The 13627-nt window shown below is 45.0% G+C and overlaps 1 protein-coding gene across 1 annotated transcript in view; it reads right to left on the reverse strand.

Moving 5' to 3' along the window:
• Positions 1 to 6171, reverse strand: part of pleca (plectin a) — a 39648-nt gene extending 33477 nt beyond the window's left edge. Inside the window, exon 1 of the mRNA XM_061093022.1 lies at positions 6066 to 6171. Coding sequence (XP_060949005.1) covers positions 6066 to 6150 — 85 coding nt within the window. The 5' untranslated portion in view covers positions 6151 to 6171. The remainder of the gene's footprint in view (positions 1 to 6065) is intronic.
• Positions 6172 to 13627: the final 7456 nt, after the last annotated feature.

Here is a 13627-nt window from a genome sequence, read left to right on the forward strand (position 1 = left end):
TTTAGTCAGTTTATTGTTTCTGTTTATTATCCTCAGAAATCCTACAGTCTTTCCATTAAGATCTATTTCAGAATGGCCCGGAGCCCAAACAGCTGTTTCATTAGACAGTTATGAAACATTCAAAACCACCGTTTGGTTCGAGACCCAACAGGGAAACAAATCTCTTCATTTAAAAACAGAAGAAAAGCTTCACCAGATTTCACACAGACTGATAAAAACATATTTATGAAGATAAACTGCTGAAGATGCTCCCATGACTCGGGAGGGAACCTGTCCATCAAAACCAAAACAGAAAGGTGTCGAGGAAACGAGTAAATAACCTCCGACAGGTTCACACCTCCACAGGAACATGTCCCGTCCTGCAGGAAATCTGCTGTAGTAGATTTGATTTCACAGCCTGATTATTGTCTCGGCTCTGCCATGTTTACCAGAAATGTTATCAACCACATTTCAGCCTCAAAGTTCGAGTTACACAAGCGATAAAGATGTAGAAGGGAACAGAGAAACCAAAGAAGAAGAAGAAGAAGATGATGACAATCTCAGGGAGGCATCATGTCGATGACTCACGAAAAGTGGGAAATAAAACTCAAATTATAAAAACAGCCTGTTCTCTCATTAACTGTTATTTCAGGAAACATCTGCTTCTGAAAACCAGGAGAAGGAATCGAGGTCAGAGGCTGAATCTTTACGATCCGAGACTCAAACCTGTGAAACGCACGCCACTGAAAAACAAACTTCGCTGATCCCTCCTGCAAATGGAGTTTTTCGTGGCCTGGAGCCACAGAGGGTTGTTTTCTTTTCATCCTCTGAGTCAAAGAAGGTTTTTCAGATGAGGTGACAAGTATCATGTGTTCGCTGCTCGACACTGAAGCTCCTGCCTGAGGAGACAACAGGATATGATATCTTCTAAAATCTACTTTCTTAATGCAACTTTTACCTTTAATGCAATTTCTGCCTTTTTATTAGATTGTTTCAGTTTTATTCAACGACAAAAAAAAGGCAACGGTTTATATTTAAGACGTGATTTTAAATATGATGTTTAAATGATGCTCTCATACTCCATTTATAAATGTCTAATTGCATTTTGCATTTTTCAGTTCTTCTGTCTCTTTCATAGAAAGTCGTCACATGGAAATCTAAAAGATTTCTGCTGCTCTTCCTTTTTCGGTGGGAGTCAGCAGAGTCGACCAATAAAAAGAGGAACATGTGTGACACATAGAGAGGCGCGGCCCATTTGATTTAAGGGAGGCGACCACAGACAAAAATATCCTCGGTGGAAATTTAAACGTTAAATTTCCTTTATACACATTTTTCTCCTGAATAAAAAACAGTCAGAGGAATAACAAAGAGGAGAAACTGATCCACAAACTGATCCTTGATGTTTCTCCTGATCTGAAGACTCCAGCAGGATGAAACCAGCTTCAGACACAAAGTGAACACTGAGACCAACTCTACCTTTCCTGTGATCCATGGCCCAGAGCCGGCCCTTGCCGTACGAGTCCTCTATGAAGTCCCTGTCACTGCCCACACTGTCGGAGGAGTAGTTCCTGAACCTCGGCTCCATCCTCACGCTGCTGTCGACTCAGTGATCACAATCAGAATCTGAAACCGGCCTGTGCAGGTCCTGGGGCCACGTCGTCTCCTGGAGAGACTGTTGTGATCTCCTGAGCTCCAGTGGAGGAGCCTGTCGTTACGTGGGTGTGTCCCTCAGTCTTCCTCCCTCTTTTCCACCCTGTCTTTATTCGCTCCCTCTCTCTCTGACAGTCACTTATTCTGTTTCACCAGCTCTTGCAACATGCCTGCCTGTGGGCCAATGTCAATGTCAGTGTGTGTCACTCACCACCGGGCGGAGGAGGACTCAGCCCTGTGATGAGATGTTACAGTAAAGACCCTCGGAGCGAACACACCTCTGCACTGATCCAACTGTACAGACCTTACATTACATTCACGTGTCTCTAAGTTTGTTATTATCATTATTATATATTTATTTAAGTCACTATAGTAATTATGAGCAGCTAAAATCGAAAGAGAAGAATTTGTGCGTTTTTTATTCGCTCACAAATGACATATAATTAGCATTTTCCAATGTTTCTTTTAGTTTTTTGTTGTTTTTATTTCCAGTGCCAATGGTTTGAGACATTTAATCCATCACAGCAAACATTTTACACTCTTATTCTCCTATTAATTGCTGCAGGATAATTAATTTGCAAGCTCTATATGTGCAAAGATTCTCTGATATATATGATTTCAGCATTTTAATGGAACGAATCGACATCCAGCATTTCATTTTAAATGTGTTTGTGAATGCAACATTTTCCCATAGACACCGGGGGTATTCCGGCTCAAAACTGTTGTACTATCTGTGCATTAACAAATAGTTTTCCAAAAATATAAAGACAACGAAACGTTCACAATGAAACAACGGCACTTTCATCAGAAGAAGAGTCAGAGGTAAATAACTAAAATCTTACGAAAGTGCAGAAACCCCAATTAACTTCTAGATGACATTTATCTCTTAACAAGAGCACTAATGCAGACAAAGGAGACGTTCCCTCACACAGACGAAGCTGCAGGGCGTCAGGTCACTGGAGCCTGTTGCCCCCCCGACTCAAATCCACGTCTGTGGTCTGAGGCCGGACGTCTGAACAAGAGTTTCAGTGATGAGCCTGAACACAGAGAACCTGCCAGGAGGCAGCAGAGCAGAGGAGAGGACACAACGACCTTGACCTTCAGGAACCACAAGAAAACGTCACATCAGGACAAAGTTAAAGACAAACCAGCACAGAGGGGTTTTTTGTTTTCACGTCTGAGTTTTCTACAGGAGAGAATCCAGCAGCAGGAGGAAAAGAAGTGAGGTTTTCTAATGGGAACAACCTGCCAGGCTGAGCCTCAAAGTGAAGCATGGGGTTTGGATTATTCTTCTTCGGATACGTTTTGCAGTCCAGGATAAAAGCTTCAGTTCGGCCACAGACGCACAAACAAAGACAAAAGGAACAGCTTTCAAAAAGACTCTTAATGGAGCAACCACACTGCTGCAGAGAACGATCCCAACACAAAGCAGCTATTGTGTCTCATTGTGGACGCAGGCAACAGTGTGTGTCTGTGTGCGTGAGAAGAAAAGCAGGATTCGTACTGGATTTGTACAAGATGATCTAAAAACACAACAACATCTCAGACTAAATCTAAACTTTGCTTTTAGTTGTGCAGCCAGCTCTAGATGTCCAGGGGCTCTGAACTCACACATCCACTCTAACATGTACATGTCCTGAAGCTCCTGGATCATTGCCTGAATACCTGCAGCACCTTTCACCCGTTGGTGCATCAATTTTTACACACACTGACATCAGACTTGTAAAAGAGAGATTTTTGGGATGCCAGCGGAGGGAGGCGGCTTGTCAGGGCTTGAGAAATGGAAGCTGTCGATGTTGCACCTTCCCTGCAGACCTCAACCCTGCAGGCTGCACATAAACATGAAACCCAAGAATTAAAAATATATATATGTGTGTGTGACTGAAAAGTGACTAAGTGATTTGTTTGAGTCTTGCAAATCACAGCTGGAGACATTTCTACGGTTGAGATGATTTGTGCAAATGTTTACTGACGGCAAATTGCTAATATTCATATTCTTGCCTCGGAGCATTTCTAGTTTTGTTGTGATTTTGTGCAGATCCAAACCAAAAAAACTAAATTTGTCCCATGATGCCGTCAAACATTACCATGGAATTAGCTGCACAAAGAGGAACAAGCTCTTTCATGATATAATTACGTTATTAAAAACATAGTCTGTTATCAGAAACACACACACAGGGAGGTATTGTGTGGTTAGTTCTCTTCTATCTGCTGCTGATAACACGCACAGATAAACCTGAGTGAGCTGATAGCAGATTTTTACAATGACAGCGAAGCAAGTCTACGCATTCCTGCAGAGGGTGCGCCCCCCCGCTCGCAGACACAGGGGGCGCCGCCTTTCTGCGATAACTCCACCCGGGCCCCCAGAACTCCCAGTGCTCATCTGCACCATCGACTTCATATCTGCACAAGTGACAACATGCAGCGTCAGCCCCTCTGACAGGAGCACGGGACGCCATCTGGCTCGCGGCTCCTGGCGGGATTTACGACGGAGGGAGGGATGAGCGATGGATGGGTTTCAGGGAGAGGAACTCTGCCAGGGGTGAGGAATGATGGAGGCGCCGCAGGGCATTGTGGGTCAGATCAGGCCTGGAGCTGGCAGAGGAGAGGGCAGGAAGGCATGCACGGCTCCGAGAGGAGACAAAGATCCGTCTGCTGTTATCACTGTGAGGAATTTATTCCAAAAACAAGTAGTGAGAGGAGAAGAGAAACAAGGGAGATGCACGTGGACGATAAACCAAAGAGAACTCCAGCTGCACAGAGGGATTCATGGGGCAGTGCTGCTTTCTGAAGTTTTCCTTTAAGTTGCCCACATCAGATCCTCCCTCAAGTAATTAAAAAGAATCTTTCTTTCCCAATATGAAAATCATCTCCACACCCCAACACATAATCAGCCCCACATGCGGTTTACAGTCATCTGCTTGTGAGAATATGAGACTGGATATTTGCTGGATTTATGTTCTGCAGATGAGAGCAATTAAAAGAGAAGAGGAGCTAATTGCTCATCACTCGTTTGTCTCCCTCTACTGGTGGAAAGGCTTCAGTGCAGGAGAAAGCTCTTCAGTATATGATCCACTTGAAAGTTTAATAGGAGCCAACAAAGTCTTGTCTGTAATCATCAGAGAACAAAGCTACTGTGAGGAAAGTCCAGGGTCAGTCTGGGCCCTGCAGAGTCGACTTGTGTTTACAGACCAGTCACTACTGGGAGAGTGGTTGCTATGACAACGCAGCAAAAACACACGGATGCTGCCAGTTTTCCAGACCAGCAGCTCTGGCCTCAAACCTCCAGAGGAATCTACAACTCAGAGAAGGAGAAACACACGAGTTCTCACAGCACTTAGAGCCGGATCTGAGAGATGTCAGATAATCTTTATCGAATACTCAGGAGGGTAAACAGAGAGAGATGTTTACTTTTCATCTGCATGTTCAGGATGAGTCAGCGGAGAAAAGACTGAGTCACTCACGTCACAGAATCATCTCCAGATGTCAGAATGAGCAGCCTCAACAAATATGTTACTTTTCATTATCGACTCATCTGACAATTATACAATTTTTGGTTAATCTATTTATCTTTTAAGTCAGAATATGATAAAAAATACTTTTGATTAAAAGCCGAAAGGGAACATATTAAAACATTTTTTTGGGCCAAAACATTTAAAATCTTTATTTCTGAGAAGCTGAATTTTGGCCCAAAAATGTATTTAAACAATTAATTTAATGATCAGGACAATTTTTGCTGCTACATTTTTGACAATTTTTGCTGCTACATTTGAAAATTTATAATTTATAATTTCTGGTTTACATTATTATTATTATTATTATTATTATTATTAATAATAATAAATTGTCTTTGATACAAGACACAAAACATGAATCATAGATATAATGTATATAATTATATATTATATTATTATTATTATATTATATTTAATATAATAATAATAAAATAATAAATAATAATAATAATAAAAATAATTTGCTCTATAGTGGTGGAGGTTTTGGAAAAGGTTAAAACATTAATTATTCTTATTAATACAAGTCTTATAATAATAAACTTATATAAAGTTCATTCACCCAAACTTGACAAATTGACAAAATTATTTCCATTTTTGTCTGAGAAGCTGAATCATGTTATAAAAATGTCATAATAAAAATAATTGCTTCATAATTTCCAGACACACAATTCGTCATCTCTCCTCTACATCATTCATTTTTCACTGAGTATTGTCACTGAGAATAAACAATATGTCCTTTGTTTTGATCTCTATAAAAGTCTGATCTGAACGGATCATAATAAACATGGCTGGTGAACGCCCCCTCCTCTCCGCCTCGGGGCTTTCCGTCCACTGGCGGAGGAGAGGAAACGGTTAACACCGTCACCAGCAGCCCCCCCCCCCCCCCTGGGAGATGGAGAGACCCGCGGCGCTCGAACCTACCCGCGCAGCACATGCGGCTGTACAGATGCGCGCCCACTTCGCCGCAGCTCATTTCGTGGATGTAGTTGAACCGTCGGTACTGCATCTCCCACTCCGGCTGCCCGACCCAGTTCGGCACTGGTCCGGCACCAGCGGAACCAGTGGAACCAGTGTGCGTCCTCTCCCCCAGTCCGGCCATCCCGCTGTGCCACTGTGCCGCGCGTAAAAGCCACAGACGTCTCCAAAAACGCCCCCCTGGACTCGCGCGTCTCTCGCCTGAGGAACCAGCCCTCGGACACTTCCCTCTCTCTCCTCTACCCGAGCCACATGGAGCAGAAGAAGAAAACACGGGGTCGGGTCCGATTGCAGAATCTGTGTCACACAAGCCCAACCCCCTTCTGTGTTGTTCAGTGGATCTGCTGCTGCGTCGTCGCTCCGTGCGTAAAAAGGATTTGTGCCATCACAGCGCAGCGAGGGAGGAGGGACATCCCCGAAATACTCACACACAACGTAACGGTGCACGCCATGTCTCTATTTTTGCATGTGGTGTGTGTGTGTGTGTTGTGCCTCTCCCAGAGCTACACAACGCCCCAGGCCCCTCAACGCAAAGCAGAACCACTCCAGATGGATGTGTGGTTATTATTCCAACTGGTTTTCAAACCGTCCCAGAGTCGAGAGGTGACGGTTTCCCAGAGAGAAAGTTCAATAACTCATCATCACCTTCCTCCCACATTCTCTCTCTGCGTGTTTTGCATTCATGAGCAGGTGTTGGCTCATTCTCGAGTCAAGACAAAGATCAACAACTTGACAGCAAATAAGGGTTTGATGTCACGGCAGTAAAATGTCATTTATGGCCAGGGAGTGGTTTTTATATACATACCTGGCTCTGACAGAGTGGGAACACACAGGTAGTGTGTTCGGTGGATAAACAGATCTATTGTCTGTACATTTCCAGTCAGAAGAACCAGTTCCAAAACTTAAAACATACATTGATGACTTCACGAAAGCACAAAAAGCTGTTTAAGAGTTAGTTTAACGAGAGTAAAGTTGCCAGATCATCATACCTGCACACGTTCAATACCAGCACATGTTTTTCATTAACTTCCCAGTTGTTTGCCTTTTATTTAGCGAACTAAATTGTGGAAAAGTATTTGGGCCAAAAACTATAAGGAAGAAGGCGGGAGGATAATTCTTTCCTTAATAAAGTCTCTTTTGAGCAGTTTTCATCAGAATCTCTTCCTCGACCTCGATGTGATTATCTCACTGTTCACGTGCTAAAGGATAAAAGAACTTCCTTGTTCTTCAAACTGACTCTTGACAAAAACCAATTCATCAATTCATCCACACAAAGAGTCGGAGCCTCAAATATTTGCTTGAGCTCAACTCCTCCTCCTCCTCCTCCGCAGCAGCAGCAGCAGAGGATAAAAGAATCAGGAAAACTCGTTCAAGCAGTTTGAGGTAAAGTTGATTTGCTTTGCACATGAGGAGCAGTGATATCTGATCTGTGTCATTATCTGATGACCTTGGATTCTGTAGTGTGTCTGTACTGTACCATGTTTGTACAGTAGAGTATTTGTACTGCAGCAGGTGACAGGCCAGACAAAGAAACTCATGTGTTTCATGTTACACTCATTATTGTGCTCAGGGCATGTGGGGACACGGTGGGCGTTGGGCATTGTTCTCACTGTTTCACGAGTCCTTCGACGCTGGCATGTTCTTTTTCCACTTTTCAGTTAAAGTCTGTCATTACTGCCACGGTGAAAATACTCAGGAAAGTGAGTCACAGCTTCCAGAAACTGAACCCGGTCCTGCAGAGCGTTGTGTGAGGCATGTTGTGGTTTACGTTCAAACTGGAGGAGCACGGACACTGGGACAGACTGGGGCGCGGCGTCCGAGACGGATCGGAAATAATCGGACATAAGCAACAAAGGCAAAAGCATAACGCCGATTCTGCCAGGGACACAAAGATCTGCCAGGGACACAAAGATCTGCCAGGGACAAGACGTCACACAGCGCTCGGGATCCACAGACGGAACTCGAAGCCGTTTGTGGTTAATTATCACTTTGTGTAAATGTCTCTTTATCAGTGCGGCCCACACAGAGATCAGATTCCCTTTTAAAAGGTCCCGAGGATCTGCGTGAACCCCCCGACACACACACACACACACGCCAACCTCCTCCTCCTCCTCCAGTTTGTTGTGAGCGTCTCCAGGAGACACAGTCCCAGCGTCCCCAGTGTCGAGTTCACTCCCACCAGCCCCACGGCATGTGTGGCTTTTTATAAACCTGGCTCCGGGTGAAGTCTCTTTTTAAACTTGCTTCCACCTTCCCAGTGTGTCAAAGGCACCTTGCTGCACCAGACCTCCACCAGACCTCCACCAGACCTCCACCAGACCTCCACCAGACCTCCACCAGACCTCCACCAGACCTCCACCTCCACACCTCCACAAGCATGTGACTCTGCAGATGTGAGGCTGGTAATGGACCCGGAATGTAAACAATGACCGCACTTTCAACACAATCTATGGCGACGCCTCCTTCCTGTGTTTAGAATCACTTTCCGAAGAGAAAGATGGAAGAGGGAACCCGAGCGCTGCTGATTCTCTCCGTCCGCACTGCGGCAGCGACCCAGCAGGAAGCAGATCTCCTCCGATGTTAAAGAGCTGATTATTGACAGTAGAGATAACACGAGGATTAGGTTCGCCCTCGATTTGCCAGTCAAACAAGTCTCCGAGGAAACGTTCAATCGCCCGGCGCACACAAAGTTTACACAACACACACACACACACACAGAGTCCGGGTGACCAGGTCGGACGTTTGAGTTAAATCTCTTCTTTTATTGGTTCTCTGTTTTTCGAGCAGGAGAAAGTTTCTTCTTGCTGACCTGACATTGAAAGTCACTCGACCGGTCAAAACAAACTCAGACACGTCACTGTTGTGAAAAGCTCTTATCTGCTCAGGGTGTGTCCCCCCCCCCCTCCACTCCCCTCCCCTATCCACTCCCTGGAGACTTCATAACATCAGGTATAGACGATTGGGAGAGATAACGTTAAGAGTGCAGCTCCGGCTTCACCTTCAGCAGAAGAACACGTTCATAGATGGTGTTTCTTCTTTCTGGCTACATCCACAATAATACGTTTTCATTTATCAACTCTGCGACAGACACGTCCACACTGAAACTGAGAATTTTGGAAACGCTGCTGGTCCCGTTTTAATTTGAAAACTCCGGGGCTGAGTTCTGATCTGGACGAGCAGAAACTGAGACGTTTGGGAACAATGATGTAGAAACGACTTCCTGCTGATCAGGTCTTTTCAGGTGTAACGTAGCCTTCACTGATTTGTCAGGTTTCTGTCAAACAACCAGAATTAGTCTCGGCCGCAGGTCAAGACCTAAACGTTCAGTCTCAAGCTGCTATTATTGTTTTCAGGCGAGTCAATATGGATACAATACTGTATCCTTAACAACGTTCTAACTACCGGCTCCTTGCAGGTTTAAATGTGGCTCCAGGGTAACAAGTAGTTATAATGAAGCTTCATTGTCTTCATTGTGGATTCACCGAGTTGTTCAAGTCCGTCCTGGACAAACTGGTTCCTCAGAGGGAAAACAAGTTTCTTTTATCAGCACCTGCAGTCTGACATTCACAGATCATTTGCCTGAAGGCGTGTGGCCGCCGGCCGCCACGTGACAAGTTGTGTCAACACACAACACAACCCCGGAGTAGGTGTGTCAGGTGACATTAAAGAGCAACACACATGCCTGGAGTTTCCCTTTGGGGCTCATCACCGGGTCGGACGCTGTAATGCTTTTTCCACTGGCAGCACATGAAGGGTTCGTATCCTTTTAAAAGACTGAAGAGTAAAACCGGCCGAACAAGCCCATTAAGAACACAGGATTAACCCTGAAGCTCGAGATAACACACACACTGTGATAACACACACACTGTGAGACCTTAAAGAGCCCGGGGACACAAGTCACACAACCTGGAGCACAGACACCAGCAGAGGAGCAGGAGGGTCGGACCCCTGTCGGAGCCTGAAGCCCCTCACAGAGCTCCGGTCCACAGTCAGCATCTACAGGGTTAACTGGAACCTCTCCATTCCACAGGAAACTGAGACCAGAGGGGGAAGAGGAGGAGGAGGAAGAGGAGGAGGAGTGTTCACCACAGACACACACACACAGGACGAGAGAGACGACGCATGAGGACGGACGGAGAGAAACTTCCTTCTCCTCCTGAAGCCTCCTGCTGTCTCCTCCTGCTGTCTCCTCCTGCTGTCTCCTCCTGCTGTCACCTCCTCCTCCTTCACCTCCTCCTTCTTCACCTCCTGCTCTTACCTTGCTTCCGGCGCAGGCTCCACCTCCACGCCACGACCAGGGTGACGACGTGGCCCACGACCACCAGGGCCGGGAACGCACTTCCAGGGGGGCTAGCCGGCATTGGGCCTGCTTTCAAAGTGGAGAGTCCCACGAGCTGTGAAGCCAGGTGGGCCGGGCCGGAGGAGGGGAGGGGAGGGGAGGGGTGAAAGGTGAAAGGGGGAGTGGTCGTGGGCTGGGGGGGGGGGCGGGCGGCCTCTAGGGGTGTGGTGCCATCTCGGACTCTCAGAGGAGCTGCAGCCAAGTTGTCCGTGACTTTAAACGACAGAGAGAGAAGAAGAAGGAAGGCTCACCCCCCCCACACCCTCCCTCCCTCCCTCCCTCCCTCCCTCCCTCCCTCCCTCCCTCCCTTCCTCCCTCTCCGCCTCCCGGCCCTGTGACTCAGAGCTCTGGCAGAGGTGGCCACTCTCCCTCCCTCCCCCTTTTCCTCCTGTACTTTTACAATAACTCTCTGTCTTCGGCTCACTTCTCCACTGTCTAACTTTGCACTTATTGTTTTTAAGTGGGGGTCTAATTCCCCCCCCGCTCTACTCTGCGGTGGTGAAACAGAAGTTGTGTCTTCCCCCCCGAGGCTCCAGTCATTCTACTGGTTTTGCCTCCACACTCCTGCTGCTGCTGCCTATCTGCAGGAGTTAATAATATATGAGGGCAGTTTGTGTCACACACACACACACAGAGACACACACACAGACACACACACACACACACACACACACACACACACACACACACACACACACACACACACACACACACACACACACACACACACACACACACACACACACACTCGGCTCAGCCCTGATAAGAAGCAAAACTCCTCGAACTTTCCATCTCTTTCTCTCCGTATGAGTTTCTTCTACCCACTGAAACCCAGTGCAGTTATTTTCCATGCTGGTTTGGAGGATTCAGAGATCATCCAAGTTCATCCCTTGTTCCAAATGTTTAAACTGAAGCCACAACTCCCCGTTTTATTTTTCCGCTCACAAAAAAAAACAACCAGCCCACTCTCTATCAATTCGTTCCCATTATGCAGCTTCGGTATGTTTCCCTAAACGCTAATTGCTTCCATACTCTTGGACGGCTCCACCGGAGTCTATACGCTTCCCAGAAACGTATTTAACGAGACACAAGTATTTTTTTTTACAATCTACTGTTTCATAATCTCCAAAATACCAAGTTCTTTATTTAACCCTTAAGTCACAAAGGGAGGGGGTGGGGGGGGTGATTCTCCCTCTGGACGGGCCCTGTTATTAAGGAGCCCTGAGGGGGAATGTCTTTCTACTTCTGACACTTTAAACTTCAAACCTGTCAATCAGACAAACCACACCTTATAGTGTGATCGCCAGAAACACCTCAGAGCGTTTAACGTGGTTAAAAACAATTGCCTTTTGTAACTGCTAAACACACACAGACACACACAACACCTGCTGACATCAGTGTTGAGGCATCAAACCCGTGTCGCCGCAGGCAGAACGCCGCTGCTGCCGCCGCCAGTGACGTCAGGACATTGTTCCCCGGATCAGAAGGTGGCGTGCAGCGGAGCCGGTGTCACTTTCAGACGAGTCGCCGTGCAGAAACCCAACACCAGCGCCGGTGTCACGATCGCACACCGACGGCAACGTGATGCCACTCGACAACCCGGCTCCATAAAACAAGCAGAAATAGACACAACCTCGACCTCAAGACACGGCCGCAGGAGGGTCGTGTTCTATACGGAGGAGAAATCAGAGCCTGGGGCCTGCAGGCCGGAGATAGACGTCATAAAACAATGTCAATTATACCAATATAGATTTCATCAAAAGCAACATAATACAACACAAGCCCAATACACAATATACAATAGTTTGGATCTCATAGGGTTTGATGAGGTGCGAGATCCTCTAAGAGGAGAAACTACCCAATCAGGAGTTTGTTATTCTGTGTCCACAACAGAAGAGTTTAAAACTTCACTCAGGAGATCAGTCTTGAAACCTAAAAGAAATAATAATGTGACATTTATCGTGATAATTATCAATATCGAGCCACTGGGGATGAAACGGTTCCCAGACTAATGGAAAACTGTGGTTCAGATTCCTGACGGGTTGATTTGGTTGAGACTCGAATAACATAATGTGGCCAAATATTATTTAAAAAACTGATATTTTGTGTAAACTCTCAGATATTTAAATATAACGTGTTTGTTTAACATGTGAAGCAGGTCTGTCTCTCTATGGGCTGTACTAACTGGACTGTGTGTATTTGTGTGTTTGTTTTTACATTTGTATGATGTAACTCTGATTTTACCTTTGACACACTTTGTGAAACCTTTTTTACTCAGTTGTGTTGTGTGTTGAGCTTGGATTTGTTGACCTGGGGCTGTTTTGTTGTCACATGCACAGACTTAATTGTTAATGGTTGTGTAGTTTTTAAATGCACTCTTAACTTACCTAGTATTGCTATATAAAGTTTAATTAAAATCTGCATCATGGGAAGTTTTCATTGTCAAACTTTCACTAAATAAGCAATAAAGATGCTGCTTGAATAAAAAACTTGTAGAAATTACTTGTCATTAGGGCCCGAGCACTGACATCAAAGGTCAGGTGAGGCCCTATTGAAATTGTAAGGATTATTATTATTATTATTATTATTATTATTATTATTATTATTATTATTATTATTATTATTATTATTATTATTCAGGCAAATGAATTGCCTTTTTGAGGGCTTTACCATTCTCAAATTCTTACCAAAATTTGCAGAAAGTTAGGAAGTTGTGAAAATTTACGTATTCTGAAGGAATTTTCATTTATTATTATTATTATTATTCATTTAAACTGTATTTGTTACAATAGTTCCTTTGTCTGCAATGAAAAGAGTTTGCAATGCTCTTTATGTATTTTCCTCACTTGCTTCTTTCCTAAAAACATTTTTCATTGTTTATTATAATCACAAGACACATTTTTCACACTATTTCATCTCTTCGACTGATGTGGAACTTTTTTATCTTGATATCATCTTTGGCCGAGTCACATGACTATTCAACAATTTCACGGTTTAGTGTAATGGAAGAAAACGTCTAAGCCTCAGAGCCGGTGTCTGGAATGAGAAGCAGAAGTCCACTGGCAGCAGAGAAGAGAGGATCACTGTGTCTGACTCCTTCTGCTCTGAGGTGTTGGCAGCTCGATTCTGGGCAAAAACCTTAAATCCTCTCAGTCTGAAAATGTCAAAC

This window comes from Limanda limanda, chromosome 19, assembly GCF_963576545.1.
Source record: "Limanda limanda chromosome 19, fLimLim1.1, whole genome shotgun sequence".
NCBI classification, from domain to species: Eukaryota; Metazoa; Chordata; class Actinopteri; order Pleuronectiformes; family Pleuronectidae; genus Limanda; species Limanda limanda.